The sequence below is a fragment of the Saprolegnia parasitica genome (assembly GCF_000151545.1).
Source record: "Saprolegnia parasitica CBS 223.65 unplaced genomic scaffold supercont2.119, whole genome shotgun sequence".
In the NCBI taxonomy this organism is placed as follows: Eukaryota; Oomycota; class Saprolegniomycetes; order Saprolegniales; family Saprolegniaceae; genus Saprolegnia; species Saprolegnia parasitica.
In genome coordinates, this window is record NW_012156513.1 from 37,418 (window position 1) to 64,777 (window position 27,360).

At 57.9% G+C, this 27,360-nt stretch overlaps 17 protein-coding genes across 17 annotated transcripts in view; 7 read left to right on the forward strand and 10 right to left on the reverse strand.

The window, feature by feature from the left end:
• The first annotated feature begins 62 nt into the window (after nt 1-62).
• SPRG_12963 (hypothetical protein) lies at nt 63-601 on the forward strand. Its single transcript, XM_012353273.1, has 3 exons — nt 63-154; nt 200-428; nt 479-601. The coding sequence occupies exons 1-3, from the start codon at nt 66-68 to the stop codon at nt 575-577; spliced, it is 417 nt and encodes a 138-aa protein (XP_012208663.1). The 5' UTR covers nt 63-65; the 3' UTR covers nt 578-601.
• Nucleotides 602-931: 330 nt separating this feature from the next.
• Nucleotides 932-1,248, reverse strand: SPRG_12964 (hypothetical protein; the record flags this gene model as incomplete). The annotated part of the gene is made up of 2 exons (XM_012353274.1): nt 932-1,064; nt 1,106-1,248. 2 exons carry the CDS (start codon nt 1,246-1,248, stop codon nt 932-934), a joined length of 276 nt encoding a protein of 91 aa, XP_012208664.1.
• A 330-nt stretch (nt 1,249-1,578) lies between these two features.
• SPRG_21222 (hypothetical protein) lies at nt 1,579-5,478 on the forward strand (the record flags this gene model as incomplete). The annotated part of the gene is made up of 12 exons (XM_012353304.1): nt 1,579-1,630; nt 1,722-2,061; nt 2,111-2,285; nt 2,334-2,499; nt 2,552-2,731; nt 2,783-2,958; nt 3,008-3,871; nt 4,002-4,247; nt 4,294-4,397; nt 4,445-4,770; nt 4,821-4,908; nt 4,961-5,478. Exons 1-12 carry the CDS (start codon nt 1,613-1,615, stop codon nt 5,476-5,478), a joined length of 3,201 nt encoding a protein of 1,066 aa, XP_012208694.1. The 5' UTR covers nt 1,579-1,612.
• Nucleotides 5,479-5,514: 36 nt separating this feature from the next.
• Nucleotides 5,515-6,181, reverse strand: SPRG_12967 (hypothetical protein; the record flags this gene model as incomplete). Its single annotated transcript, XM_012353275.1, has 2 exons — nt 6,087-6,181; nt 5,515-6,037 (listed from the first exon to the last, which is right to left on the reverse strand). Exons 1-2 carry the CDS (start codon nt 6,158-6,160, stop codon nt 5,515-5,517), a joined length of 597 nt encoding a protein of 198 aa, XP_012208665.1. The 5' UTR covers nt 6,161-6,181.
• Nucleotides 6,182-6,559: 378 nt separating this feature from the next.
• SPRG_12968 (hypothetical protein) lies at nt 6,560-7,557 on the forward strand. The gene is made up of 2 exons (XM_012353276.1): nt 6,560-7,392; nt 7,446-7,557. Exons 1-2 carry the CDS (start codon nt 6,576-6,578, stop codon nt 7,508-7,510), a joined length of 882 nt encoding a protein of 293 aa, XP_012208666.1. The 5' UTR covers nt 6,560-6,575; the 3' UTR covers nt 7,511-7,557.
• SPRG_12969 (hypothetical protein) lies at nt 7,505-8,654 on the reverse strand (the record flags this gene model as incomplete). Its single annotated transcript, XM_012353277.1, has 2 exons — nt 7,505-8,010; nt 8,056-8,654. Coding segments are annotated over 2 exons (992 nt in total), but the record flags the coding sequence as incomplete, so codon positions are not given.
• Nucleotides 8,655-10,261: 1,607 nt separating this feature from the next.
• Nucleotides 10,262-11,335, forward strand: SPRG_12970 (hypothetical protein). The gene is made up of 4 exons (XM_012353278.1): nt 10,262-10,429; nt 10,478-10,600; nt 10,653-11,092; nt 11,142-11,335. The coding sequence occupies exons 1-4, from the start codon at nt 10,276-10,278 to the stop codon at nt 11,295-11,297; spliced, it is 873 nt and encodes a 290-aa protein (XP_012208668.1). The 5' UTR covers nt 10,262-10,275; the 3' UTR covers nt 11,298-11,335.
• An 85-nt stretch (nt 11,336-11,420) lies between these two features.
• On the reverse strand, nt 11,421-12,412 carry SPRG_12971 (hypothetical protein). Its single transcript, XM_012353279.1, has 3 exons — nt 12,353-12,412; nt 11,895-12,303; nt 11,421-11,845 (listed from the first exon to the last, which is right to left on the reverse strand). Exons 1-3 carry the CDS (start codon nt 12,390-12,392, stop codon nt 11,470-11,472), a joined length of 825 nt encoding a protein of 274 aa, XP_012208669.1. The 5' UTR covers nt 12,393-12,412; the 3' UTR covers nt 11,421-11,469.
• A 414-nt stretch (nt 12,413-12,826) lies between these two features.
• Nucleotides 12,827-13,557, reverse strand: SPRG_12972 (hypothetical protein). Its single transcript, XM_012353280.1, has 2 exons — nt 13,516-13,557; nt 12,827-13,442 (listed from the first exon to the last, which is right to left on the reverse strand). The coding sequence occupies exons 1-2, from the start codon at nt 13,516-13,518 to the stop codon at nt 12,975-12,977; spliced, it is 471 nt and encodes a 156-aa protein (XP_012208670.1). The 5' UTR covers nt 13,519-13,557; the 3' UTR covers nt 12,827-12,974.
• Nucleotides 13,558-14,222: 665 nt separating this feature from the next.
• On the reverse strand, nt 14,223-15,993 carry SPRG_12973 (hypothetical protein). The gene is made up of 3 exons (XM_012353281.1): nt 15,400-15,993; nt 14,900-15,290; nt 14,223-14,846 (listed from the first exon to the last, which is right to left on the reverse strand). The coding sequence occupies exons 1-3, from the start codon at nt 15,962-15,964 to the stop codon at nt 14,237-14,239; spliced, it is 1,566 nt and encodes a 521-aa protein (XP_012208671.1). The 5' UTR covers nt 15,965-15,993; the 3' UTR covers nt 14,223-14,236.
• A 310-nt stretch (nt 15,994-16,303) lies between these two features.
• On the reverse strand, nt 16,304-17,145 carry SPRG_12974 (hypothetical protein; the record flags this gene model as incomplete). Its single annotated transcript, XM_012353282.1, has 2 exons — nt 16,304-16,540; nt 16,582-17,145. 2 exons carry the CDS (start codon nt 17,143-17,145, stop codon nt 16,304-16,306), a joined length of 801 nt encoding a protein of 266 aa, XP_012208672.1.
• Nucleotides 17,146-17,880: 735 nt separating this feature from the next.
• Nucleotides 17,881-18,907, reverse strand: SPRG_12975 (hypothetical protein; the record flags this gene model as incomplete). The annotated part of the gene is made up of 1 exon (XM_012353283.1): nt 17,881-18,907. One exon carries the CDS (start codon nt 18,905-18,907, stop codon nt 18,059-18,061), a length of 849 nt encoding a protein of 282 aa, XP_012208673.1. The 3' UTR covers nt 17,881-18,058.
• Nucleotides 18,908-19,750: 843 nt separating this feature from the next.
• Nucleotides 19,751-20,098, forward strand: SPRG_12976 (hypothetical protein; the record flags this gene model as incomplete). The annotated part of the gene is made up of 1 exon (XM_012353284.1): nt 19,751-20,098. The coding sequence occupies one exon, from the start codon at nt 19,751-19,753 to the stop codon at nt 20,096-20,098; it is 348 nt and encodes a 115-aa protein (XP_012208674.1).
• Nucleotides 20,099-21,613: 1,515 nt separating this feature from the next.
• On the reverse strand, nt 21,614-22,105 carry SPRG_12977 (hypothetical protein; the record flags this gene model as incomplete). Its single annotated transcript, XM_012353285.1, has 2 exons — nt 21,614-21,879; nt 21,928-22,105. The coding sequence occupies 2 exons, from the start codon at nt 22,103-22,105 to the stop codon at nt 21,614-21,616; spliced, it is 444 nt and encodes a 147-aa protein (XP_012208675.1).
• Nucleotides 22,106-22,713: 608 nt separating this feature from the next.
• On the reverse strand, nt 22,714-24,615 carry SPRG_12978 (hypothetical protein; the record flags this gene model as incomplete). Its single annotated transcript, XM_012353286.1, has 7 exons — nt 24,016-24,615; nt 23,753-23,968; nt 23,639-23,712; nt 23,450-23,586; nt 23,231-23,405; nt 22,979-23,161; nt 22,714-22,912 (listed from the first exon to the last, which is right to left on the reverse strand). The coding sequence occupies exons 1-7, from the start codon at nt 24,589-24,591 to the stop codon at nt 22,714-22,716; spliced, it is 1,560 nt and encodes a 519-aa protein (XP_012208676.1). The 5' UTR covers nt 24,592-24,615.
• Nucleotides 24,616-24,803: 188 nt separating this feature from the next.
• SPRG_12979 (hypothetical protein) lies at nt 24,804-25,700 on the forward strand (the record flags this gene model as incomplete). The annotated part of the gene is made up of 1 exon (XM_012353287.1): nt 24,804-25,700. Exon 1 carries the CDS (start codon nt 24,819-24,821, stop codon nt 25,698-25,700), a length of 882 nt encoding a protein of 293 aa, XP_012208677.1. The 5' UTR covers nt 24,804-24,818.
• Nucleotides 25,701-26,939: 1,239 nt separating this feature from the next.
• The window catches only part of SPRG_21223 (hypothetical protein), a gene marked incomplete at both ends in the record, with an annotated part of 1,283 nt that continues 862 nt past the window's right edge, over nt 26,940-27,360 (forward strand). The window contains 2 exons of the mRNA XM_012353305.1: nt 26,940-27,008; nt 27,058-27,279. Coding sequence (XP_012208695.1) covers nt 26,940-27,008; nt 27,058-27,279 — 291 coding nt within the window. The remainder of the gene's footprint in view (nt 27,009-27,057; nt 27,280-27,360) is intronic.

Here is a 27,360-nt window from a genome sequence, read left to right on the forward strand (position 1 = left end):
AAGCGCTTCGTTTGACAAGTATCGCCTTTCTCATCATTGAAATATGTCTAGGCCGAGGCGAAGACATGATGCGCACGGGTCTCCTGCAGCAATTGGAAGGCCGCTTTCGCCGCAAGACGAGCCTGGATACCGCCACCATCGACCACACTACAACGTACGAACATATGCCTGGCGCTGCGACGAGACTATAATGTATTAGGCGGGCATTCAACGACGCCGCCGCACTCAACAATGATGTTGGCGTCGAAGGTGGTGTCCTTGGCCTTCTACGATCCACGCCCACGGGCCATGGCGTGTGTCGGAAGCGGCGGCGGGAGGGCGACGCGGCGGATGTCGCTGCCCGTCGGCCGGCGACGCATGTTGTGGCTGCGTTCACGACGCCAAGTATGGGTATCGGTATCTACTGCAGCGACGACAGCGCGCCTCGGGTACTGTCGACGACATCACCCGTCCATCCAGTTGATCATTTGATATTTAGGCGCAAATTGTCCGCAGTACGGAGAAGGACATCCTTGTTGTCCAGGTGTTGCCTTGCGGTGCCAAGGACCAGACGACAAACACCTTGGACGTAAAATAGAGAGAAATGACAAAATATCCAGTGTACAATTGCACAAATTTAAAGGGAATCGGTACAAGTGAGATACTGTAACAATATCAATGACTTTAACAGGTGCCGCGCGGAGCGAGCCGGCCGGAACTTTATGTATTGAATGCGAAGCGTTGTTGGACAGTATTTGCGACGACGGCGCGTTGGCCCGAAATAGTCTGCGCAGTGCAGCGATGGTTGCACAATGACGTTTGTCGAGGCCAACGCGCCGTCGTTGCTTGCTGCAGTGGCTGAACCATGGGTACGTTGCCAACACTGAGCGCAACGACGATATTCATTTAGGAGTGTTTCTTTGCTTTTCGCGTCGCCCTTTTTCTCGGCGTGCTAGTACGGCCGTATGGCGAGCTCGACCGGACCGGAGCACTGGTTGTTGAGCTGGACCGTCTCGAACGCGGCGTTGCCCAAGTTGAAGCGCTTGAGGACAAAGCACGTGCGCCGCGTTGCCGCCGTTTCCGTGCTGCACTGCTCCATCTCGCCCTTGTTGTCGCCGTCAATCACCTCGCCTTCGACGCAGCTCGGAGCGAGTCCTTGAGCGAGTCCTTGCCGCAGATCTGGACCTCGAGGTGGGTCAACGTCTCGTCGCGCTCGTCGCGGTGGCTGCAGCTTGCGGCAGCTTTTGAGCAATGAGCTTGTCGATACATTTTTCCAATTATGACGTGGCGGTCCAGTAGGCAAGAACGCCTAGTTCGGTAAGATTCACATCCAATGGTGGTGACAATCTTATGAGGCAGAGTCAAGGAGCCCAGACGTTGCTTCTTGGCCCTGTATGTGTGTCTCTCCACTCGCACCGGGCCAGAAGCTTGCTCTGAGAGCGGAGCGTTCTTGTGCACGGTGTGGTCTCGATCTAGTGGCTGCCGAAAATAATAGTATTTATATGTGGCATATGCCTATTATTACGGATAATGGTGCCGGAACATGAACAGCACGCTTTCTGTATACCATACAACGGCCAAGTATCTAGAACTGGCCAAGCTTTCAAATCCAGAACTGCGAACGGAGCGAAGGATGAAGCCGACGATGCAGGTAGGTCAGAGCGGTTGCTGACGTCCATGGACCTTCGGTCCTCAGGGCGATGCATGCACCTGCATGGTAGTTCATGGTCTCCATGGGGTAGGCAGTGAAGTGGCTGGGCATGGATCGCCACGGCAAGATGGCGGTCGCGCCGGCCGCGGAGCAGGTGTTGAAGCCGCTCCCAGAGGCGCAGCCGATCAACCTCATCAGCATCTTTGGCGCCGCGCGGCAGGGCAAGTCCTTCCTCATGAACCTCCTCGCGAACCAGCAAGACCTCTTCCGCATCTCAAACGAGAAGGAGCCATGCACGCAGGGCGTCGACCTCTCGAGCCACTTCATGCCGTTGGCCGAGTTCAGCCGGCAGAACGGCAACACAAGCATCCCAAGCAGCATGAAGGTCGGCTTTGTCGACGCGGAAGGACAGGGCGACCGCGATATTACATGTACGACGAATACCTCGATCATCACGCATGACCTCGTATGGATGCGTAGACGATTCGCGCTTGGTGTCGCCGGTGCTTTTGACGTCCAAGGTCGTCATCTTCAACTGGAAAGACTCGCTCCAAGCCGACCGCATGCTCAACCTCCTCGCAGTGCTCGCCAAGGCCGCGCAGAACGTCGAGCTGGCCGACGGCGACAACCGCAAGGTGTTTGGCCACCTCCACATGTACGTCGTTCCGTAGGACTCGGTCGGTTCTCACACGACGCTCGTTAGCGTTTTTCGGGACTGGAACTTTGTCAATACGACGCCCGAGCAGGTCTACGATACGCTCTTCAAGAAGGAAAAAGGCGGTGACAAGGAGGTTGGGAACCGCAACCTCGCGCGCCATGAGCTCGTCGACGCCTTTGAGAGCATCCAAGTGTGGCTCTTCCCGTCTCCGGTACACCACTCGCCACGATGCATTTGATCTCACTCTACCTTCCTCCCATTAGGTTGTCAGCACGGCCCAACTGAGCGAGCGCATTCGTTTTGATCAGCTCCAGCCGTCGTTCCAGACCCAGATGCGGGATTTGCGCAAAACACTCTCGAACCAGCTCAAGACGCCGATGCAGTTCAACGACCACACGCTCACAGGCCCTGTGCTCTCGGAGATGATTCCGCTCGTCGCTGAGGTACCCGCCGTCGCTGCATGTGTCGTTTTCCTCAGCATGGACGACGCCTAGATCTTGAACGACAACCGCGTCATCATGCCCGAGTCCATCTACGCGTCGATGCGCCGCGCCGAGGCCAAGAAGAAGCAGCGCGAGTGCGAAGAAGAGATGCAGCGCATGTGTGATGCGCTCCTGCAGTCAGAGACGCTCGTTTCGACGACCGCCTTCTCGAGTCAAGCCACCGATGCGTAACCTTTGTACAGGCGACTTTGCATGTATCATGCCATCCATCATTAGATTGATGGGTCTCCTTGGTTCGACGATGCAGTCGCTCCAAAAGTACCCCGAAGACGTCGTCGAGGAGTGCAAGAAGGGACTCCACCTCTTCCTCGAGCGCCAAGTCGATGCCAGCGCCAAGGCCAACAACGAGCTTGTCTTGGTCCACTTCCAAACACTCATGGAAAAAGCCAGCGACAGTCTCTCGGCACTCTTCCGAGAACTCGAAGACCGACTCCCGCTCGCACCGGCCGACCTCAGCACGACGTGCGACCAGACGCTGGCCAAGGTCACGGCTCCCCTGCTCGAGTGCCCGACGTCGACGGCGATGACGTACCACGGCGAGATTCGCCGGCTGCAGCAGCAAGCGGCCGTCTTCAAGGAGCGCCTCCAGCACTCGAACGAGCGCAAGATTCGGATGCGCACGGCCGATCTTCAGGCGAAATTGTCGAAAGCGACGCTAGAGCTCAAAGCCAAAGGTGTCGCGTGGCTCGACAAGCGCATCCAGGCCAAGGCGCCGTTCACCATCGCAATGCTCGAGGCGCAGCTCACGCAGTGGCTCGAGGCGATTGAAATGCCGCCGCGCAACGATGCGCTCGACGATTTCGATGTCCGGCAAGAGCTCCGTGTTTTCTTTACGCAGCTCCTCGAGGACCTCAAGCGCCAGTACACGCTGCACGTGCGCCACGTTTTGCACCAGTTCCACGTCGACGCCAAGGCAGCGCTTGAGCGCGAGATCCACCGATCGCTCGGCGATAAGACGCTGCCGATGGAGGACGCGCAGCTCGTTTCGGTGATCCACAAGGCCAAGGACCGCGTCGTGACGGAAGCTGCCGAGGCCATGCAAGGCTGGAGCTTCCCGCAAGAGGACATGGAGCACTTTTGGTGCGCTCATGATGGAGAACATGGAGCAGGTAGACGGTCCACTTTTGCATGAGATCTCATGGCGCAAAATGATGTAGTTGCTCGGGCAGTTTGGTGCGCAGAACCGCATTGTGACCCAAGACACGGCAAGCCGCCATGCCGCGAGCGTGTACCAAGAGACAAAAGACGAGCTTATTTCGCTCGTCCACGACGGGCTTGTCAAGCAAATGCCGCTGAGCGACTCGAGTATCGACACGTACTTTAAGGAAGCCGTGACGCAGGCCGCCGAGTATATGCTGACGCAGGCGCCGACAGCCGACAAGTCGGCGCTGGACTGGGAAACCAAGTTTCACGCAGATTTGACGACCGTGAAGGCCCAGCTCCGCACCATCAACCAGTACATATCTCGTAGCGCACGAGTGGCAACCCATATTGTGGTGTAGGAAGGAAGTCGAAAAAAAGGAGTGGATGGAAGCTGCCGAGGCCGAGCGCATTCGTCTCCAGGAGCTCGAAAGCCAAGTCCAGCACACGGAAGCCCTCGCCCAAGGTTCACTCGAACACCATGCGGTCTCCTATAAAATTACGATCTCGTAGAGCGGGAGAAGCAGATCAAGTCGATTTTGATCGAGAAGGAACAGACGTCGGCGCACCTGACGGAAGAGCTCTCGTTGCAGACGACCAAGACGCAGGCGCTGGAGCAACAGCTCGAGGCACTTCGCGTCACCGCCGAGGAAATGGCCAAGGAAAAGGCGCGTCTCGCCGAGCAAGCCACGAGCATTGCCGCCAAAGAGCGGGCTGCCAAGGAGCAAGCTGTCGCCGAGCAGTCGCGCCGCCAAGCCGCGTTGCAGAAGGAGCTTGATGCGATGCAAGCGCAGCTGGCGCAGCAGCAAGCGATTCTGCAGCAAAAGGAGAAGAGGCGCGTCTCGCAGCGGCCGCCAAGGCCAAGGCCGAGGCCCTCGAGCGCGAAAAGGAGAAAGCCTACGCGCTTGCGGAGACGGAGCGCGCGCTGCGTGAAAAGATGTTGGCGGAGGCCAAGTCGAGCCAAGCGTCCGCGGCCGGTACGCCCTTTTCTTGATTCTATCCAGCCAAGGGGCTAAGCGTGTGGTGTAGCCCTCCAAAACAAAATGTCGTCGGCGCTCGAAAAGCAAATGCGCGAGTCGGAGCAGCTCCAGACGACGCTGGCACTGGAGAAGGCCAAGGCCGATCGCCTCGAAGCCGAGCTCAAGCGCGTGCGAGCCGAGGCCGTGAGCCACGAGCGCGAGAAGGAAAAGTTTCGCCAGCAAGCACTCAATATGGAGCTCTCGACCTCCAAGCTGCGGGAGCACGCCAAAGAAGAGTCGCGCCGCCGTGCCGAAGCGGAAGCTGCCGCCGCCCAAGCGGCCAAGGCGGCCGAGGCGGCGGCCAAGGCTGCGATGGAGGCAGCCGCCGCGAGTCCGGCGCGGGCAGGCAAGCGCAAGAGCGACGGCGATGCGTCGGGGCGCAAGGCCAAGACCCTCAAGGTCAAGGCGCCGCTGCCCAAGCTGAGCCTTGCCGAAGCCAAGCGACTTGCGAAGGAAGACATGGAGAATCGCGTCGCCAGCCGGGCGTCGGCGCTGGAGAAGGGCAAGAAGGCCAAGTCCAAGCCATAAGATCTGAGAAGAATCTATTCAATGCACGAAAGAGTCTCACGACGCGGGATCCAACCCGAGGGCGAAAAGCTCGCAGAGGATCGTCGACCGGAGGTGCTTGTAGTGCACGAGCGCCCACGGCGTCAAATTCGTCGTCCGCAGCTGTTGCCACGACGCATCTGCACACCGCATGAGCGCATGCCGGGCTTCTGCCTGCGTGTAGGACGCCATGGCCCAGAGGTCGAGAAGCAGCTGCACGTAGCTATGCTGCACCATGAAGGTCGTGCCGTCGTCAAGTCCCGGGGTCTGCCACAGCCCAATGTGGACTTCGACAAAGACGCTGTGCAGGGCAGATGGGGCGCGGAGACTCGGAAGCAGCACGAGCGACTTGGCCACCGAGAGCCGAAGGATCGTCGCGTCGATCGAAGTGACTCCATCGCCAAAGACTATCGGGCTGCCGCGCAAAAGTGGCGACAGCAGCGGCAGGACGTCGGGCAGTGACGTGGCATTGAGATCGGCGAGCAGCTCGGCCGCGATGGTCGCTGCCACGTTGGTCGTGGCCTTGTCGTGCGCAGCGTACCTACCATGTGTCGTCCGATCGGTTGCATGTCATTGCTACTGTGTCATACCGGTTGCTCCAGAAGGCGCCGGGCGTCTCGAGCGCCGTCGCGACCACCGCCAGGGCTAGAAGAACCCGCCGCATGACGATACGAGAAATTCTCTGATTATCGAAGCTGCCGAAACGTTATAGCTGCATCCTTCCTGGCACGGGTGATATCACGGGCGGAGATTGGCGGATAGGCCATCAGCGACCATGCTTACCATGCCCGTGCATGGGCCAAGGACCGACGGCGAGGCCATTGGACTTACCGAGGTCTAGAAGCAGCAGCCACTGCATCGTCCTGCCGCCTGATGAGGGCTTGTCGCTAGCATCGAGAATGGTCTTCTACTCGCATGGTCGTCTTGGTCCTTGCTACTTGGCGTCCATGGTCATGCTATGCCATCTGCCGCGATCCAAGAAGATCCCGCGCGCAACTTTAGTGAACGGTCCGCCGGATTTGTGCGGTGGTGCGAAGTCTCTTATCCGGACAGGACGCCATTTCCGAATTTCAGCAAGGATGAGTGAGTTCCGCAACACGACGGGCGCCGAGCCGACGGCCTTTGCGACCGCCGGCGCCGACGTCGGTGGCTTCAGCTTCGAGAACGTCCGCCGCAACGAGTTCTTGGCGGCAGTCGGCGCGACGTCGCAGGCGTCGTTCCGGGTGCAGAAGACGGGCACGACGATCGTCGGCGTCGTGTACAAGGACGGCGTCGTGCTTGGCGCCGATACGCGCTCGACGGGCGGCAGCATCGTCATGGACAAGAACTGCGAGAAGATCCACTACATTGCGCCCAACATCTGGTGCTGTGGCGCTGGCACGGCCGCCGATACGGAGAACGTGACGCAGATGATCTCGTCGCAATTGGAGCTCCACCGCCTCAACACGGACACTTCGTCGCGCGTCGCGACTGCCATGACACTCCTCAAGCAGAAGCTCTTCCAGTACCAGGGCCACCTCTCGGCGGCGCTTGTGCTTGGCGGCGTCGACGTCAACGGGCCGTCGCTCTACACGATCTACCCGCATGGTAGCACGGATCGCTTGCCGTTTGTGACGATGGGCTCGGGCAGCTTGGCCGCCATGAGCATCTTTGAAGCTGGCTACAAGGACGATATGACGGAGGCCGAGGCCAAGAAGCTCGTCCAGGACGCGATCCTTGCCGGTGTCTTCAACGATCTCGGCTCGGGCAGCAACGTTGATGTGCTCACGATCAAGAAGGTCAACAACGAAGTCGTCGTCGAGAAGGAGTTCAACTGCATCACACCCAACAACGTCTCGGAGCTCCGCAGCAAGGTCAACCGCAACGTCGTGACGTCGATTCCGCGTGGCGCGACCCGTATGCATTTCATCATGCTCTATGAATGGCCGACTCATGGTGTCGTCTCCTAGGTGTCATTCGCCAGCACTACGAGCCCATGGTGGTCGTCGAAGACGGTACGCCCATGGACCTTTAAGCGCATCATTGGTTATCCGCGAAATGAACGCGATCGTCTCATGCATACATGCGCTTCGTCTCGCCGACACGTTCCATGGAAACAAAGCACGATTAGTAGTCATTGGGCTACGGCAAGATCTGCGCCGTCAGCTGCAAGCGCTCGACGTCGCCCTCGGGGATGGCAAAGACGGGGTGGATGCGTTGGAAGCTGCTAAATTCTTCCTTGCCGTCGAAATAGCCAAGCATGCTGAGGCCGCAAATGCCGAAGAACGTGTGGTAAATGTCCGCGACGTTGCCAGGACGATCCGCGATCCCGCCGTCATCCTTGTCCTGGCAGTTCAAGATGAACTGGATGAGCTTCTCGCGGTTGATCCAATGGAGCTTCCCGAGCAAGACGAGCGACGAGATGTTCCACCAGCTGTAGCACACGTCTGCCTGCTTCTCGGGGCGGCCATTGAGACCGCCCGAGTCGCACTGCCGCTCGCAGAGCCACCAGCCAAGGCCGTTGGCGTCGACGTACTACACATGTCGTGTGAGCATATGGGCCGTCGAGAAGAGGACGACCTTGTTGAGCTGCTGGCCCATCGAGAGTGCGCCGACCGCCGTAAAGATGTGCCCGCCATGCGACTCGCAGCCAGGAATGTTGCCAAAGCCGCCGTCAAAGTTTTTGCATGTGGCCAAGTACGCCATGGCGCGGTCGTTGTCAATCACGTGCTCTTGCTTGAGGATCTTGAGAACGCTCAGCGCGCAGTACGTAAACTTGGTGTCGACTTCGCCGTGCTCGTCGCCGACGAACGAGCCGTCGGGCTGCTGGAGCGACGCGACAAAGGCCGCGGTCTCGTCCACGAGCACGACGCTTTCTCTTCCGAGCATCACGAGTGCCAAGACAGCGTGACACGTGTAGAGCAGATGGCGGTCATGGCCGAGGTTGCCGCCAAAGCCGCCGTTCGGGTGCTGGCACGCAATGAGCCAGTCGACGAGCGGCGCCGGCGTCGCGGCCTCTTTGCCCAGCGCGGCGAGGCAGCCGACCGCCCAGTAGAAGCCGGAGACGCGCATGTGCTCGCTCATGCAGCTCTCGAGGCTCTCCTTCTGCTTCGAGAGGTTCGCCACGTACTTGAGGTGGGCGTCGAGGAAGAACGCGTCGTGCTGCTCGGTCGCCATGCTGACGCAAGATTTCTGGGCCGATCGAGGGACGGGCAGCCAACGCGCATGTGATTCGTTCAAATTAAGGCAATTTGTCCACTCCTACGCCGAGAAAAACGCATTAGTTGCCTTTTTAGCCAATCCAAAGCGCGTGCGAGGGCCGCATGGAAACGACACTACAAAATGGACGCTGTCTATCGAGTTGAAGCTCTCAGATGTAGTGTTTGGCAGTACGCGATAAATGAGCAACTTTCGATCGATCTTTGTACTGTAAAGGACTTGGTCATGGCACCGACTTCGCAGTGCTGCACCTCGTCCGCGGCAGGCATTCTTCGCTCAAGACGAGCGCATTATTATCAAGAATTCAAGGCCGAGGACCTGAAGCAGCAGCTTGGGACCATTGCACCGATCTGAGACACATCGCCGCCACCCTCGCCTACACAGCTCCAAGCTGTGTAAAGTCGAGAGCTCCTTAAAGCTTCAGTCCCCATCACCAACCTTGGTGGCCAATTTTACCGGTGTGGTGCACCGAGCTGACACGGCCTCCGCCAGGGCTCGTCATATCTTACGGAATGTGCGCGTGCATGGTACGTAGAGGCGCTTCGGAGACTTCAAGGCGTGAGCTAATCAAGACTTTTTATCCTCATCGATTACCTTGGTGGTTATCTTAGTGGCGCACTCAGCTTACGTAGCCTGTTGTGGACACCGCTCGGCGGGTGACCGTAGTCGGCTTGGCCGTCCACCAGTGCTCGTCGTGCCTTATGAGTAGTGCGCATGCATGCTCACGTTACGTAGTAATGGCGTCTCGTAGGTATAAAGGCGAGCACCACATGAGGCTTCGGTCGATTGCTTTGGCGCAGACCAAAGTGATCAAACTCGTTTTTCCACATCAAAAGCTAACCGAATGTTGGACTAAAAAAATGACAACTACAGTAGTGTAAAAATTGGAACGACATTTGCATTGTGATTGGGGTCTCGCTCTACTTCATGGAGGTTAAGCGCCTGCTACGATGAAGTCATGAAGTAGAGGAGACGACGTGTGCCATCGGCGCAGCGAAAGGTGAGGTTTCCTCGTCGCGACGAGCAGTGTTCCAGCATGTACGGATATAATAGTCTTCGCATAGTTATTAGTTATGCTGCTTGATGAGAAAATGCGGTCGATCGATCCGCTGCGGAATTACTGCCATCACTCGCACAACAACAGTCCCTTGCGCAAGTGAGGTCGTCCTTGGCGCCAAGTCGAGAATATAAATGACCCGGCGGCTTCGGATTGGCTACGGCAAGTGCTCTCGGATTTCAGATAGATTAAAATCACGCCACTCAAGACGTGGCACGGCCGTACTGTGCGTATATTTAGCAGCGTTTGACCAACTTTTTCTCGCAGCCACACTACCCATAGACTTGATACGCGTGCTTAGGCAACCATGCACGCGCTCGTGCAATTGTTGTGCTATGAAAGCGAGTCCCCATACAAAATGGCGTGATTCTAGTGGTACCGAAAAATGGCGGTGCTTGCTGTGAAGAAGGCGGTATATAATATACACATTTAATTGTAGCTTGGTATTTGTATATAAATGCACGATTGGCTTTTAAAAAGGACCGGTCGGTTTGGCAACCGCCTGGTATTCTTCATCCAGCAGCATGGCGGCGCAGGCAGAGATCAAGGCCGAGGACTTCATCAAGGCCGGCGAGAAGGCGCTGAACCGCTTCTCCATCTTCTCGAGCAGCTCCAAGTACGAGGATGCGTCCGAGTGCTTTGAGAAGGCGGCCAACCAGTTCAAGATTGCCAAGAAGTGTAGGCGATAGCTGCGTCAGGACGGCGCATGACGCTGCTGCTGCGTAGGGCAAGAGTCGGGCGAGTGCTTTGCGCGCTGCGCCGACTGCCAAATGCGCTTGAAGGAGTCGTCGCGGGCTGCGCAGTTTTACCAGCAAGCGGCTGAGGCCACGTCCAAGGCCAACCCGCTGGGTGCGATCCATCGCATCTTCATGGCCTGTTGGCTCATGGCCTCGTTGTGTAGATGCGATCACGTACTACAAAACGGCCATTAGCATGCAGTGCGAGGCTGGCCGCTTCTCGAACGCGGCCAAGCTCCAGAAGCAAATTGCGGAGATTTACGAGCACGGCGACCACATGCAGGACGCGCTCGAAGCGTACGGGCAGGCGGCCGAGTACTTTGTGGGCGAGAACCAAAACTCGTCGGCGCAGCCCATGTTCCTCAAGGTCGCGCAGTTCTCGGCGCAGCTGGAAAAGTACCCCGAGGCCATGGAGATTTACGAAAAGGTCGCGCGGAGTGCGATGGAGAACAACCTCCTCAAGTACAACGCCAAGTCGCATCTCATGAACGCGGCCATCTGCGCGCTCGCGACCAAGGACATGGTGCTCGTCAAGCAAAAGCTCGACGAGTACAACGACATTGACTACTCGTTTGGCGACTCGCGCGAAGGCAAGTTTGTCGCGGTACGTCTCTATCTCTTCTTCTTCTATGGGTATGCTCATCTCGCTACAGGCCATGGCGACCGCGTACGAGACCTTCAACACGGACGGCTTCTCGGACGCCGTGTACGAGTTTGACACGATCACGAAGCTCGACCCGTGGAAGGTCACGATCCTCCTGCGCGTCAAGGAGGCGATCGCCGGCGACATGCACGACGATCTTACCTAATACGCACGTCAACGTCGTTCCTGCATCTTTCCAAGCGTTCTTCCATGTGTACTACGCTCCATGCACCCGACGCAAATCGCCAGCAGGCACCGCATGTCGACGTCCGAGAAGCAAGAGCATGCAAGGGCGATCGAGCAACCATGTACTACGTTGGGCATGAACACGCAGTCGATTAGTCGCCATCGTCGTCGCCAATGAGGCTGAGCTTCTCGGAAAAGGTCACGGACGGCGACGTGAGCGGGCCTTGCGTCGAAAAGTAGTAGCGCTGGTAGGCGGGAATGGCGTCGTCGGCGGCCGTGCCTGTGAGGAGAACGCCGGGAAAGCACTCCTTGCGCACCAAGGCTGCGCGCTCCTCCTCCATGAGCTTTTGGTTGAGGACAAACCACTCGGGGAGGTGCGGCGGCAGCGTCACGAGGTCGACGTCGAAGAACTCGATGAACTGCTCGTTCTCAAACTTGGTCTTGGTCGTGCCCGCGAGGTTCCGGTACTTGTCGATGGTCGAGGTCAAGCTCCAGTTCTGGAGCCGGCGGAGGCAGCCAACGATCGATCTAGCTCATGCATCTACTTTGTCCGGAGGCATCGAGGAGGAGATCGTACCCCGAGATGTGGATGCCGGTCTTGCACATGATGAGGACGGGGTACTTGCGCTGATCCAAGAGGATCTCGATCGCTTCCTTCGCCATGCCCTCCGAGAGGCTCCGGACGTTGCGGTACTTGGCGCCGAGGTGGCAGACGGTAATGTCCTTGTCCTTGAAGAAGTCCGAGAGTTCGCGCCCGAGGTCGTCGCCCGAGAGGTACACGACCGTGTTGAGCCCGAGGCTCGAGATGAACGAGAAGGACGTCGCGTCAAACTTGTTGCTGCGGAAGACCGCGCTCTCGACCACGCCAAAGTACAGCGGCGGGTTCACGCTCGGGAGCGTCGCCACTGGCATCGGCGTCGGAGGCGGCCCCGACGACGACGACGGGATCGTGATGCTCAAGCCCGCGGCCGCTGACGTCGGCGGTGCTAGTCCATGCAAGCATGAGGCGCGCTTCCGCAGCATGAGAGCACCTACATGGGCCATCGGCGTCCGCGTCCTTCCCGCTCGTCATCATCCTCCAGTCGGGATCCAATTATAATAATAAAATCAAAGACGACGTAGCATTTTATTACACGAACGACTGCTCCGAGATCGCAACCATGGCAAGGTCGACGAGGCTGTCCCGTAGAGCTCTGCCTGGAGAGGCCCCTCGCTGCTCGCTGCTCGCTGCTCATTGCTACGACGACGACGACCAGTAGGAGGTGGTGCTGCTGCGTATAGGGCTGGTACTCGCGGTGGCCGACCAAGCCTCGTGGGCGATGTCGCCCGAAGCCGACGTTGTGGGATGGACAGATTGTCTGCAAGACGACGCTCATCTCGTCGTTCGCTGCAGTGTCGAGTATCTATCGCGCGAGCGTAATCTCGCGTGCCCCGAGCCTGCTATGCTGCTTCTGTCGTAGTCGGCGGTGCATGCGCTGAAGCGGGCAAGAGGACCTAGATGAGCAGGCAGTCGAGTGGGTTAAAGCAGTACGTTGTATTGTTTTAACGCCAAGTTTTGTTATCGCCCAACAGTCAAAACGCGAGGCAGGCAGCGCCCAGGACCAGGGAGATGGCCTTGGGCACCACAGCTCGTAAGAGTCGTAAATTAGTCGCCAATTTACTTCTTGCCCTTGTCGGCGAGGAGACCGACGGTCGTGCGGCCGCGGCGGCCCGTGGTACACGTGTGCTGGCCACGGACGCGGAGGCCCCACCAGTGGCGGAGACCACGATGGATGCGGACCTTCTTGAGGCGCTCGAGGTCGTCACGCAACTTGGTGTGCAAGACGTTGGCCACCAACTGCGACGACTTGCCCGTCTTGAAGTCCTTCTTCCGGTTGAGGAACCACGCGGGGATCTTGAACTGCATCGGGTTCTGGATGATGGCCACGAGGCGTTCGATCTCATCGTTCGTGAGCTCGCCGGCGCGCTTGTGGATGTCCACTTCGGCCTTCTTGCAGATCATGATCGCGAAGCGGCGACCGATACCCTGCACCGACGTCAAGGCGACCCACGACTTGCGGCGACCGTCAACGTTCGTGTTGAGGATACGAAGGATGTGTTGGAAATCAGGACCGATCACGAGCGACTACAACCAGCATGAGCTCCTCGTCGTCTGCGTCCGCTGCCTGGAGCCTCGGTTCTATGGACACGCAACTTACCATAGCTGTTTGGCTTTTGCAGTTTTGGGCTTTGGCGACAATGCAATCCCATAGAAATCGATGACCCGTGAAATGACTGGTTCCAACACTATACGACCCACCACCAATACCTCTCGCCCAATCACCGACCCGCCTTTTCTTTTTGACCAATGAAAACGCGGCACTGGCATCTTCTCGATACAAGAACTTCATACGCGCTACAGGCACAGCCGCAATCCATGCGCGGGCGGCAAGGGCGGACGATGGCACCGAGACGCAGGGGACCGACTTGGAGGCGGACATGCGCCGCGTTGCCATACGCAGCACCGGCGCATGGACCGTGCAAAGGGCTCGCAGCGGCCTCGAAGCGCGATTGGCGGAGACGCGGACGGTACACGCGCGACAAGGCTGGGCAGGAGCGCAGGGACCGCCGTGGGTGCAAGAAGGTGATACACGCGATTAGCACCGTCCACAGGCATACGAACAGAGACAGCTTTGTGGCAGTAGTGTACTGGGCTGTCGCGCCTGATGCAGCAGGCGGACCTCCGTTATAGTGTGACGTCCTTGTGGCCTCTAGGATTGTGCCGCTTGTTGCTACCACCGTACACTGCGCCGACTGCTCGCGTGGGCAATCACCCCAGAGCGCATGCTGAATGCAATGGCTTTAGTCGAGTTCTTTGGTTGACAAACACGGACTCTGCAACGAGCAGATTGTTGCAGCATCCAGTGTACTGTACTCGGTTTACGGTTTATCTTGCTCTTGTTTGGCTGCGAGCAAGTCGGTAATCTCGTCGTCGACAATATCGTCGTCGTTGTCGACATCGGCAGTCATGGAAAGTTCGCGGTGGTGGCTCGTAGCCGCCGCGAGCGCCATGGCCTCGACCTCTTCCTGCGGATCGTGCTCGGGAAGCAAAAACAAAAACATGAGCGGGACGAGCTTGAGCGCACTCCGCAGCAGGACCGCAATCCAGAGGTTGTCGTACGCGTCGCGGCCAATGCCGAGGAGCGTGCAGAGCGTCGCGCCCCAGTAGCCGCTGACCGCGCCCGAGAGGTTGGCGACCGCCATAAGCAGCGCGAAGAACGTGCCTTCGATGCCGCGCGGGCAGAGCTTGGAGCTAAGAACGAGGAGGGGCATCATCTTGAGGCGGCTAATGATGTCTGACAGCATGGCGTCACCAATGACAAACCACTTGTCCGGAATGCCCAGATGGAGATTCGTGCGTGTCACGAGCACAATCTCCAAGACGCTAATGGCGCCCAGCCCGATCTGCGCAGTCGCAAAGCTGCGGCGAAACGGAAGGTCTTTGCAGTACGTATTATAGACGACCGTGCCCACCATGAGGAAGACGTACCTACCCTTGGGTCGTTGTAAACCAGAGTAAGGAGAGAGACATGGTTGTCGTACCCCAGGGCTTGGACGTTGCCCATAAAGTCGGGCGAAAAGTGTAGCACTTCCGTCACAAAATAAAACTGGATTTGGCTGAACGACGGCGCGACGGCGCCCGAGGCAAACATATAGAGAGCCGCCTTCCAGATGACGGGGACGCGCATCGCTTGGCGCAAAAGCCCGACTTGAGTCGACGCGAGGCGAAGGCAGCTCGGTCCATGGCGCTGCGCTTGGATCTTGGTCTCTTTCATGAGCAGCGAGAGGACCAAGATTATGGCGGGCCCGGCCATCGAGACCAGGAACACGCGGGACGGGCCAAAGCTGGTCGTGATGGGGCCCGCGAGGAGCGACCCGACAATGCCACCGAGCGACATCATGCACCACGTGATCGATTGGAGATCGTTGGCACCTACGGAATCAGGAGCCAATGAGTTTGGATGGTTTGAGCTATAGCTTGGATAGTTGGAGCTATAGTTTGGATAGCTTGAGAGACAAGCGCGGAATTCGCGTTGCATTACCATTCTTTGGGTCGAGACGAGACATTTCGACGACGAGAGCGTCGATGATGACGTCGCTCACCGCGGTGCCGAGGCTGGCGAGCAAGATGAGAAGCGTGATCTGCGTCAGCGCAGTCGCCGGCGTCGTCAGATGCAGCCAAAAGTAGGCGCACAGCCCGAGAATGCTAATGAGCACGAGGTACGACTTGCGCCGGTACCCGCACAGCGGCAACGAGTCGGAGAGGATGCCGTAGAGCGGCTTGATGGCCCACGGAAACCCCGCGGTCGTCATGATGGCCTGCGACGCCGCCGGCTGCAGCTTCAGCACGTCCTTCATCAAGTACGCGATCGCGAGCATGCTAAAGCTGCCAAAGCCCTGCACAAAGTAGACCATGCCGACCAGCGTCAGAAACGGTCGCCCGAACGTCTCGACGACCTTGGCCTGCCACGCGAGAAAGCCCGCCAGCGTCGTCGACGGCGTAGCAGCGTTCTGCGTGACATCGCCATCGTCTTCGGATGGCGACGTCGCCCGGCGGCGCGCGCAGGCGGCTGGCACAGCATCCAGCGGGTCGTGCTGCACGTCCATGGCACGAATTCGCGTCAGCGCTGGCACCGTATCCGGATACGCCGGTTCCGGGGCGGCCGTGACGTGGCAGGCGCCACCACGAGTGCCCTTTTTGGCCCGCCGCCTCCTATCTATGTATGCTGCTGCGGCTCGTTTTGGCTCGTCGACCTGGCGTGCCATCGTAGCAGCCATAGCAGCCGTTGGACGACGAGTGAGCTCATGGGTCTCATGTGTCCACTACGTTGGGAACCGGGAAAAGACCTGGATTAAAACATATAATTATGGAGGGCACTGCGTCACACGTTGTCGCGGTACGGCTAAACTACTCTGGAGGAGCTGTCACGCTTCGTTGTCGACCATCTACGGCGCGTCACGCAGCTCGTACGTCACGTCGCGTTCGATTGGCACGAACCCAATCGCCTTGTACGCGGCATTCGACGCGGGGTTCTTCGAGTCGGCGTAGAGCGTAACGATAGCGCGCGGCGTCGGACGCGCCTCGAGCAGCGTCGCACTCATGGCCGCCGTGAGCGCCTTTCCGAACCCTGTTCCGCGGGCATGCGGGGCCGTGAAGATCGGACCCAGCATGTACACGGTCGTCTCGTCTGTCGTCACGGGGGGCGCCACCCCCCAAAACCAACCACCGACCCGTCGACGACCCAGAGGTAGAGCGCTTGACGCGCTATGCCGCGCGAAATGAACGCCGACGCCTTGTCTTCGGGCTCGTCCACGCCAAAGCACTCGCGCACAAAGGTGACTTGCCACGCGGTGAGCAGCGCCATGTGCTCCGCGGTCGCCAGCACCAGGGCACCGCGAACATGCATCGGGGGCGTGAGCTCGCCAAGTCGGTAGAGCACGTCGTCTTGGGTGCAGTGGCCGCGACCGAGCGCAAAGCTCTGGACGCTCTCGGGTGTGCCACGTACTGAATCAAACTCGGGTAGATCCTGTAGCGTTTGGAGGTGCTGGGCCAATTCCTGAGCAGCACTAGGATCCATGTGGGGGCTCAAGAGCGCGCCGCGGGCCGCCGACACGACAGCGTACGAAGCAATCGGGGACGTCTCCGACGCCGAGAGCACGAACCACGCGGCTGCTGGATCGAGAAGCGAGAGGCACCCGATCCGGTTGCTCGCCTCGAGCGCCGTCAAGCGAAGCGCGCGTGTGGCGTCCAAGAAACTGCTTGCGGAGAAGAGACGATGGATGTGCATTGCAAAGCCGCTTTGTCAATGAGCTCGACCGACACACGCCTATCACAGGACCAACGCTCACCTTTCGTGGCCATGGGAGCGGGTGCTGGTAGGAACAGCAACGAATACGACGTTGTTCAAGACGGTTGGACCCAAAGACATGTGGTCCTCAAACCACGCGCAACAAATTCCCGTGGTGACTCCACACGTTCTTCAAGGTACGATTGCGATCGTTGGTCGGAGCGTGGAGTTTGAGTTGGAAGCGACTGGGGGGCGTAGACGTATGGTATTAAATTGTAGTAGATTGAAAAGATTTTTGGTGGGTTCGGGTGACTCCGTCCCAGAGTGAGCGGCGTCGCATCTATGATGGGGCGTCTCTCCTCGCAGGCGGTCGACCCTGTCGTCGACCGCCTGTGTCAGTCTCTACGTATGCGAACTCTTTGTAACAACGAAGATAACGCGAAACACGTTCATATATATATATATAGATTGAACAGATAGGCGCTGCTTCTGGTTGGGAGTCTAGTTCTGCAGCCCACTTCCGTACTCGGCATCCTCGCTGTTGGCCGAAATGCCATACCTACACATGGTTGAAAATCAGGCACCCTCCAAGCAAAGTCAGCGGGTAGCCCATCTTCATCCTGGCATGCGTGTAACCAAGAGCACATAAATTCAATTCATTTATGTACTCTTGGTGTAACGTTACCGGTACCGGGCGGGCAGAACGCACTCTGCCCGGTAAAAGGCGCATCTTTTCCTGTTTCAAGCCTTCTCGGACGCACTTTCTGGATGGCCGACTTGTTACATCACTGCAATATTAGTGCACGCTCCGACCGCAATTGACCAGGTACGACGACAGACAACTTTTCCACCCTTCTGGCATTACTGTCACCCTGACTTGCATCTGCAAGCTGAAGTGATCGCACATGTCACATCATGGCTCGCGGCGCAGCGCACACGTCACGTCACGTTCGATGGGAAGAAACCCCACAGCCTTGTACGCAGCGTTGGCTGCAAGGTTCTTTACGTCGGCGTAGAGCGTAATGGACGCTTGCGGCGTCGGGCACGTGTCCAGCAGCGTCGCGCTGATGGCGGCCGTGAGCCCTTTTGAGAAACCATGGCCGCGCGCGTGTGGGGCAATGAAGATCGGACCGAGCATATACACCGTCATCGCGTCCGTCGTCATCGGTGGCGCGACGCCGCCAAAGCCGACAACAACCCCGTCGGCGATCCAGACGTAGAGCGCCTTGCGCCATAGGCCGCGCTGCACTAATGTGGACGCGGCGACGTCGTCCAAGGATTCGTCAAAGCACTCGCGCTTGAAGAGCTTGTACCACGCGCGGAGCTGCGCCGCGTGCGTGTCCGTGGCGACAATGAGGGTCCCCGCAACAGCGTTGGCGGGTAGCTTGACGCGGTGGAGACGGTAGAGCCACGCCTCGCGGGTGATATCGTGCGGCATGTTGGCAGCAAAACCCGCGACGCTCTCAGAAAGACCGCGAACGGTGCCCGGCATCGGAAGCGAGAGCGTCCTGAAGTACGTTGCGAGCGCCGACGCCTCGTTCGGTGTCATGAACGGACTTAGAAGCACGCCGCGGGCTTGTGACAGAACCGCATAGGCCGACACGGGGCAGTTTGCCGAGTCGGCGAGGACAAACCAGGCGGCCGAGGGATCGGTGCACGCGATGCAGCTCATATGATTGGTCGCCTCAAGCAAAGAGATGCGAAGGAGGTGGGTCGCGGCCAAGTATTCGGGCGCCGAGTCGAGTTGGCGGACGTAGACCATGGTCAATTGCATTGTGGGCGGGAGCTGTGGCCGTTGCGGCGGGAACTGTGGCCGTTGCTGGCCACGGGAATGTGGCATGCCGCAGATGCAACATCTGGTGACGACCATCACTCTACCTTGAAGAGCCAAGTTCTTGTGATGTGGCAGAATGGAGATAAGCATTTTGAACCCCTGCCGACGGAATTTTAGTAACGTTAGCGAATATGCTACATGGCTGTAACTAACGAACATCGTCGTTCCGACGCTGCTGTCATTGGAGAAGTATGCGCTGCGACGCTTAATGAACTCGTCGACGCCAACGCCAAGGAACTCATTGCAATTCATTTGACTCAGACGCGACAAGAGTACATAGGAACGTTTATGTGACGTATCAGCATCCCAGGGGATTAATTCGGCGTGTCGTGTCTCAAGCCGTCCATCCTATTGCCTATATGTAGAGCCATTTTGAATACATAATGAAACGCATTGGTAGAAGCCAATCATTTCGTGCCAACGTGTCCTATTAAGTGCGAAAAGAAATTCCTGTCAAGTGCTGTCACATCGCCTGACGTTATCCTTAATTCGATAAAGTACGAAAGTCGCACTTGACTGAATTTTGCAGCTTTCCGGTTAGGTGCGAATGTGAAAGCGCGCGAAGCACCGTCGTCGCAAATACCGGTAAACAACACTTCGCATTCAAAAGTTCCTACCAGCCCGCACGGGACCTGTTCGACAGCATCAGTCCAAGCTAAGCCGTGGGACGTGCCCATGTGTTGCATCTAAATACCGTCACTCTGCGACCCTTGCCACACATGGTGGTCGTCCTGTGATTCAGTTTACATTTCGCCACATCAAACGACGACCATGGCGATCATTCTCGGCTTCAAGTCCTCCACGATCTCCGAGAATAACGAGAAGAAGACGTTGAAGGGCTGGTGGCGCAAGCTCGTGGGCAAGACGGAGCGCCCGAAACAGTTTCCCGTTGTGCCATTGCCGGCTAAGTACGCCAACGAGTCCAAGCAGACAACGGTCGTCGGTGGCAAGCCCGTGCCGTTCCTGCCGCAGCAAGTCGCGTTAATGAAGGCGCGGGTCTCGGTCGACGAGCTTGGGTCGATTGACGAGCTGAAAGAAGGCGTGCAGCCCAAGAAGGCCGTGCATGACCCTACGACTGTCTCGACCCACATGGTCTTGATGATGTCGTCGGCCATGTGATCAGCTGCAAAGTAAGTGTACTATTAGTGATAGGTAGTTAGGTTATACAACAGTGATGGTCGACTGTTCCCTCATCCTTCGTAGCACGGTTTTGTATTCGATCGGAGGAGCACCGCCATCGACAAACGAGCTATGTACTGCACGTAGGGCATTGGTACAGTAGACCTGTAGACGCGGCCGGCACTCGTTCCTCGATTAAAATGTTGCAACTACGCTTGCGAGCGCGCCAGTTCAACTTGTTTTGTTTCTTGAGCGGCTCATTCGGTTGTCGCTTTCATTCCGCGATGGACGCTTTTCCTCGTTTTCGCCAAATGCCAGTGTTGCCACCGCCTTGCACCATCATGATCAGTACTGTATAGGTTTTCTGCGCATCTGTTTCCCTATGAGTCAACTCGAGATGACTCATTTTGCCAAGAATGTCGTACGGATAAAATTATCCGGCTGAGGGACGTCGTTGGGATAAAAGTTGATCCAGGGTCAACTTTTATTGCTTCGAGGCGAGTTTTGGTTTTTATCGCACAATGACGGGGCGCGCAGCGCGATGCGCGTCAAACACCACGACTAAGCCGCCTGTGCAGCACAAGGTGACCAGGAAGGCTGCCACCAAAAAGGCTGCATCCACGCCTCTGGCCACGACGCCGCCGCCCACGCAGCTGGCCACGCCACCTCCAGCGGGGTCATTCGAAAATGCTGGCACGACATAGATACACCACGACTTTGACACACCGAGAGTGCCTCCTGTCTCGCGGTACCCGCCCTCGCTGGCGAGGAAGTACAGCAGTATGGCGATCTTCTTGGCGAACGAATGCGTGGACTTGCGGAACTTGTAGTCGCTCATGTAGACGCGGAGGGTAGACACTAGAGCGCGAAACATACCTCGTGAGCAGCGGAGGTTGTTGATGAACCACTGGTTGTAGCGAGGATCGGGAATCATGTCATCGAACTCGATCTCCATTATGGTCAAGGCGCTTGTCTCCGAGCGTCCACTTCCACTTCAAATGTTGAATTCGTCCTCGTGCACGACGCCATAAGCCACAACAAGCGCAGCTCCAGCACAGACCACGTCTGTCACCACCGCCGACGCAAAACGACGTGTGCGGTCCATTTACAGTCCAAGCGTGAGTTGACTCACAAATGAGCGTCCGGAGACCAGGCAAATTTCGGTCAACCACAGAGGCCACCGGATAGTTTTATCCGTACGGTTCGGCAACTGCATTTTTGTCAAAAAGAGTCATCTCGAGTTGAAGTCGACGTTCGGAGACCAGCGCCTTACTACACGGGCTCGAACCGGCGACCTCGGGAGGCAGAAGCAGGAATCCTATCGCTCGGCTCAAGCGCCCCCCTCAACTGACAGACCGTCGTCACAATTCGTAGCGCGCAGCCAATGAGCATAGTGCTACAGTATTCAGCCGAATTAACGCAAAAGGCGTTTGGCGCGACCAATCATATGAGCTGCACCTGTATAAGTGGCGTGATTTCCAATGCGAAGGGATTGCATTTGTAAAAATATAAATATTATCGATGCATCGTGACGCCTTCGCTCTCGGCACGGCACAAGGTCGTCGAGCGGTTGTGGTTCTTGCCTGTGTCAGGGCTCCAAAGCGAGTTGCCGTCGATCTCGAGCTCGCTGTTGAAGTACATACCGTCCAGCCACTGCGGGGTGTTGAGCGATGGCACATGCCCAAGCGACCGTGCGTAGCCGCTGGCAAAGGCGACCACGCAGTGTGGATCCCCGTGGAGTGACGGGAACGATGCGATTTGGTGCAGCGCCACGTACTGCCCTAGCGCAATCGCGCCGTCGCTCGTCATGGAAGGTCCGAGGAAGAGACCGTGGGCCGTCGACAAGACGGCGGCGGCCACCGCGCGATCGATGTCGTCGTCGACCAAAAGAAAGTACCAAGTGGTCTTGATGGTGGTTGACGCTGTCGCAGGCATTGGCGTCCGCTTCAAGCAGCACGTGCGCTCAAGGAAGAGCGCTTTGGTTGGGATCTCTACGATGTCGAGCATTTTCTGCAATGATGCTTCACCAGTCTTGAAACCAGCACCCCTAACCCGGCTGATGCGCATACATTCCGTGACCTACATTACAACGTCACGGGACAACCAGCTCAGGGGTACATAATACTATTATGTACCCCTGAACCAGCTGCCACCACAGATCACGCATGTCTCTTGGTCCAACGGGACGATCCCACATCAAGCGACTAATAGGACTGCATCACGACACATGCGAGCGCCAACACTCCAACTCGGGAATTCGCCGTAGATGAGTCGTCCCTCCCTTCCAGGCAAGTAGAGGAGTGAATCGTTTGGTGCACTTTTTCCAACCCCGGTTAGTTATCAGGCTACTCGACGATTTAACTTTCTGCATTTCGAATAAAAAAGGAGGTGAATGTACCGGTCGCACCCGCTGGGTCGCACCCACTGCGCCCTGGCTTTGACCATGCCACTGAACGCCAGCTGGTGTCCGATAGAATTTCACTCGACTGTTCGCGAGGCCAGCGCAACGTCAACAGTTGTGGATTTCACCCAAGGCATGAAAATGCCTAGGTCTACATTTACTACGTGCCAGCTATGCACAGCAACCGCGCAGGGACGACTGGTACGATCGATGCTTACGCGCGGCTACGGCGGGAGCTCTCGCTCGAAAGGAGCGTCGCCTCGTCGCTCGAGACGCGGAGCCGGGACGTCGCGCCGTCGTCATCATCGTCATACGTTGTTTTATCATGGTCGATATCAGCGTGTGCGTGCGAGAGCCCTTTTGTCTCAGGGACAAACTTGGCGATGAAGAGAAAGCAGAGCACCGAGAGACCCCTATCCACCACCGTATATAGTACATGACTATATTCCGACCGTATCCAGATCCAAGAAATAGTGTACCCGCAAATCAAGTAGAGCTTGGCAATGCCGTTCTTCTCAACGTCTTTGTGGCCGTGGCCGAGCGCCTTGATGATGCCAAGCGTGCACGTGGCCACGAAGACGTTGCACGCGTAGCTGATGGCCATGAAGACCCCCATGGCCCGCGTACGAATGGCGCTTGGCGTGATCTCGCCTAGCACAACCCTACACACAACAAGATCCTAAGATCGATCCACGCGCTCGAGCATCAAGCATCGTTTCATATCGGTGTACCAGATGACAGCACCGAGGCCGACGGCAAAGCCAGCGACAAAGACCAGCACGCAGATGACCGCGAGGATGCCCTGGAGCTTGTCGCTGAGGTACAGCAGCGTGTAGCTAAGCACGCCGAGCGAGAGTGCCATGAGTGCACTGCTCACGAGCAGCAAGATCTTGCGTCCACAATAGTCTACTTGAATTCAGAAGACGGCTTCACATCTGGGTGACGCGTACCGACGAGGAAGACCGAAATGACGGTCGTGATGACGTTGATCGTACCCACGGACGCGGTCGCCATGATGGGCTCGTCGACGCCGGCAAAGTGGAAGATCTTGGACGAGTACAGAATGACCGTGTTGATGCCCGTCATGCTACATCTCCAACGGGTGGTATCCGATAAGGCGAAAGCATATAGAGTAGTACGCCTGGAAGAAGACGAGGAAGCTCCCGATGAGCATCGGCCGCTTGTAGACCCAGAGGCCGCAAAAGGAAACGCTCTATTCCACGTGTCCACAGAAGCCTTGACAACAAAGGTACCGTGGGCGACGTTCTCTTGTCGGCGAGAATGTCGTGGCGCAGCTGCTTGAGCTCGACGTCAATGTCGGTCGCGAACACGACGTGGCGAAGGCGCACGAGCTGCGTTCGCGCCTCTTCGTCCTTGCCATTCGCGAGGAGCCAGCGCGGGCTTTCTGGGACCCATGGCATGAGCATCACTTGGAGGAGCGCGGGTACGGCAACGAACGCGTTCACATACTACCCACCATGAGCCCTCGCAAGGTACATACTACAGGTCAACGTACGCGCCAGCCCGATGGGACGGACGAGACCAAGCCGTAGCCCAAGACCGAGGAGCCCAAGATGCCGATCGTGAGCATGAGCTGGTGCAAGGTGGTAATTTGGCCGCGGCTCTCGGCCGGCGCGATCTCGGCCAGCAAGATGGGCGTCACGTTCGTGACAATGCCGCAAGCGAGGCCGATGATCGTGCGGCCAATGTAGATGTCGCCTTTCGTCTTGGCGCAGGCGCACGCAATCGCGCCGCCGACAAAGAGGAGGTTGTTGGCGAGGAGCAGCTTCCGGCGGCCGTACGCGTCGGCCATGGACGCTGTCAAGAGCGCCGAGACCCAGGCGCCAATGAGCACGAGCGAGGACGCGAGCTCAATTTCGGCGTCCGAGAGATCAAAGTCGACGAGGATCGAGCCGGCCGCGTTCTCCGCGATGCAGACGTTGAGCACCGAGAAGCCGTAGCCCCAGAGGAACGAGCTGAGCGCAATGAAGTACGCCGAGAGCTTCAATGCACCGCTCGTCGCCTGCGTCGGGACGGGCGCCGGCTCGGTGGCCATGAGCAGCGACTCGCGCAGCGGCAGATCTTGTTCCATCGCTCGATGGCCAAAGTTTGGATTTTGTATCGAGTTTGACAGGTGCCAGCTGGTTTCGGCATGGACCTTTTGACGTGGCATGTGCCGCAACGAATAATCGACGTTCTATTTTGGCCAATCCCATGTCGACATTGATCTCGCTTTGGATTGGTCGATCAAATAGAACCGCAGCCAATCAACTGACCGTATGGTGGTGTCAATCAAAAGCTGAAAGTCGCTCCGCTGGGATGCAGCCCATGTGCATAGCAGTTGTCGTGCATTGGGCAGCGACGGCGTGGACGTCGACCCGAGGTCTGTGGCTGCATGAGAAGCTGCCGATCTTCGCGGCCATGTTCCAGCATCCGCCGACATCCGCGGTGCCATCCAGTGTCCATGAGTGGTTTGACGCCAACCGACTCGGCTCGCCCGACGCTGCGAGCCTTGTGACGCAGCTTTTGCAGCAGCCGTCCTTCGCACCCGAGGCCATGGACTCGCGCATCTTTCGGTGGGCGTGCCTCCATGGGCATTTCGCGGCCGTCGCCGAGCTCGTGCGCGACAAGCGTGTCGACGTGACCGCCCACGATTTCTTTGGCGTGCGCATGGCCCTCAAGCGCAACCGCGGTATCGTCGACCTTCTCTGCGCGCAGTACCCAAGCGTGGCGGACCGGATCTCCGACCTCGTCCAAGAGACGTTCACGCATGCGTGCCATTATGGGCACCTCGAGGCCGTCCAGTACATGCTCGACGACCCGCGGCTCTTGCCCGCTACGATGCACGATGTCATAGCAGCCATGACGTTTGTCGACACGTACTGCGGGTTCAGCATGATGACGTGGCAGTCACAGCATCACATGACGTTCGAGTCGACGCTGTCGGTCGTCGACCTCGTGCGGAAGCACCCAGCCTTTGACATTGGCGACCGGAACGGCCGCCTCTTTCGCTGGTTCTGCCAAATTGGCTATCTCGAGGCGGTTGAGGAGCTTCTAAAGCACCCGCGGGTCGATCCAAGTGCCAAGTCGAGTGCTGCGCTGATGCTGGCGCGATATGATGAGCCCATGACGGCGCTACTGCTGGCCGACGGCCGCGTGGACCCTGTCGCCGCAGCGTCGCTCGCCATGTTTTTCGAGTAACAAGATCTGGTGTCGGTTTATGTACCAAGACGGCGTCTGCTCCATGCAACAAAGGCATGAGCACCTCTCGTCGATGCGTCGTACCACGTTCCCTTGCTTGGTCACCGCTGTTCCAGAGCTGGAACGATCGTTGATGCCGTCGTCGTCAGCCAAGCTGCTGCACGGCTTGCTACCGTTCATCGCCGAGCCTCTTCACACGCTCGACAAGTACTTATCCGCGAAAATGTGATTGCGCCACCCATACGGTTGCATACCACATTGTACGCTGTGACCCACGTGGCCCAGCGTGTTGGGCGAAGCGGCGACAGCTAGAAAAGCGGTGGCCAAGCTTACGCAGCATAAATCGTCTAATCAAGGTCGTCGCGGATGGGGTCGGGTCGGTTTTCCAGGCCCTATGCCGCTATGGCACGCGCACCGCTCCTCGCATCGCGCCGCCGATGTGGCTCATCATACCCATGTGCACAGCATGGCATTCGGGTAAATAATGACTGTCCAATGGTTTTATCTTGGTGTTTGTATATTGCGGGACCATCGGAAATAAATTGGAGCTGCAAGCTGTTTCCAACTTCAACTTGGAGTGCGACTTTGAGGCATCTCCACGTGCGCACTTAACCGAGCATTAAAGAATAGTAAATATAATTACATACAAAGTCAGAGTTTAAAGGATACATTTTTATCCATTCGCCACACGCCCCTCGGTTGCCCTTCTGCAGCAACGTTCGCACTTAACGAAATTGCCGCGTCGCGGATCCACGGATATTCTGAAATAGCGTATACTTGTCTTGGAAATAGTGTATATAATTAGCCTCTCGGACCAAAAAGGGCAGCTTTCTTTGGCCTGGGATGGTCATTACATGGCCTCTAAACGCCCATCAAAGTTGTACGTGAGCCTAGTACGCCGCGTATACCTTGGACCACCGTCATGCCCACCAATTTCGTCGATCTCGGCTCGATATTCTACCATAGCACTTGCACCGAGCTCAAAAAATACCATGCAGATCCCGAGACGGTCCTTACTACGATGTGGCACTTGAATCAATACGTCTCGTGAGCCTTCTTCGTGCCTTCTAGCACACGTGCAAATGGTGCCTTTGCTTGCACGTCGCGCAGTGGCGTGCAGTGAATCTTCACCGATTCACACTATTTCAAGTTCGTGGGCCGCACGTGCGTGGCAGGTCGCACTTAGTCGACGTGGCGGATCCGTGATCTGGCGTCATTTGGCAATTCGACCCGAGCCCCATGCTTCGCTCCTTGACTTCCTCGCCGGTCCTTCGCCGCGCGTCGACGCGCGCCTTCTCGGCGGCGCCGGTACGCATGCTTCTACCCGCCATCTCTGGGTCTCATGGCGAGCTACTAGGAGCGTGTGCCCAACTTCATCAACGGCCAGTTTGTCCAGTCCAAGACCACCAAGTGGATCGACGTGCGCAACCCGGCGACGAACGAGGTTGTGTGCCAAGTGCCCGAGACGACGCCGGAAGAGCTCCAGGCAGCGGCGGATGCGGCCAAGGTTGCCTTCAAGACGTGGAAGGAGGTGCCGGTCCAGCACCGCCAGCGCGTCATGCTCAAGCTCCAGCAGCTCGTGCGTGACCACACGGAGGAGCTCGCGCATTCGATCACGAAGGAGCAGGGCAAGACGCTCGCAGATGCGCGCGGCGACGTC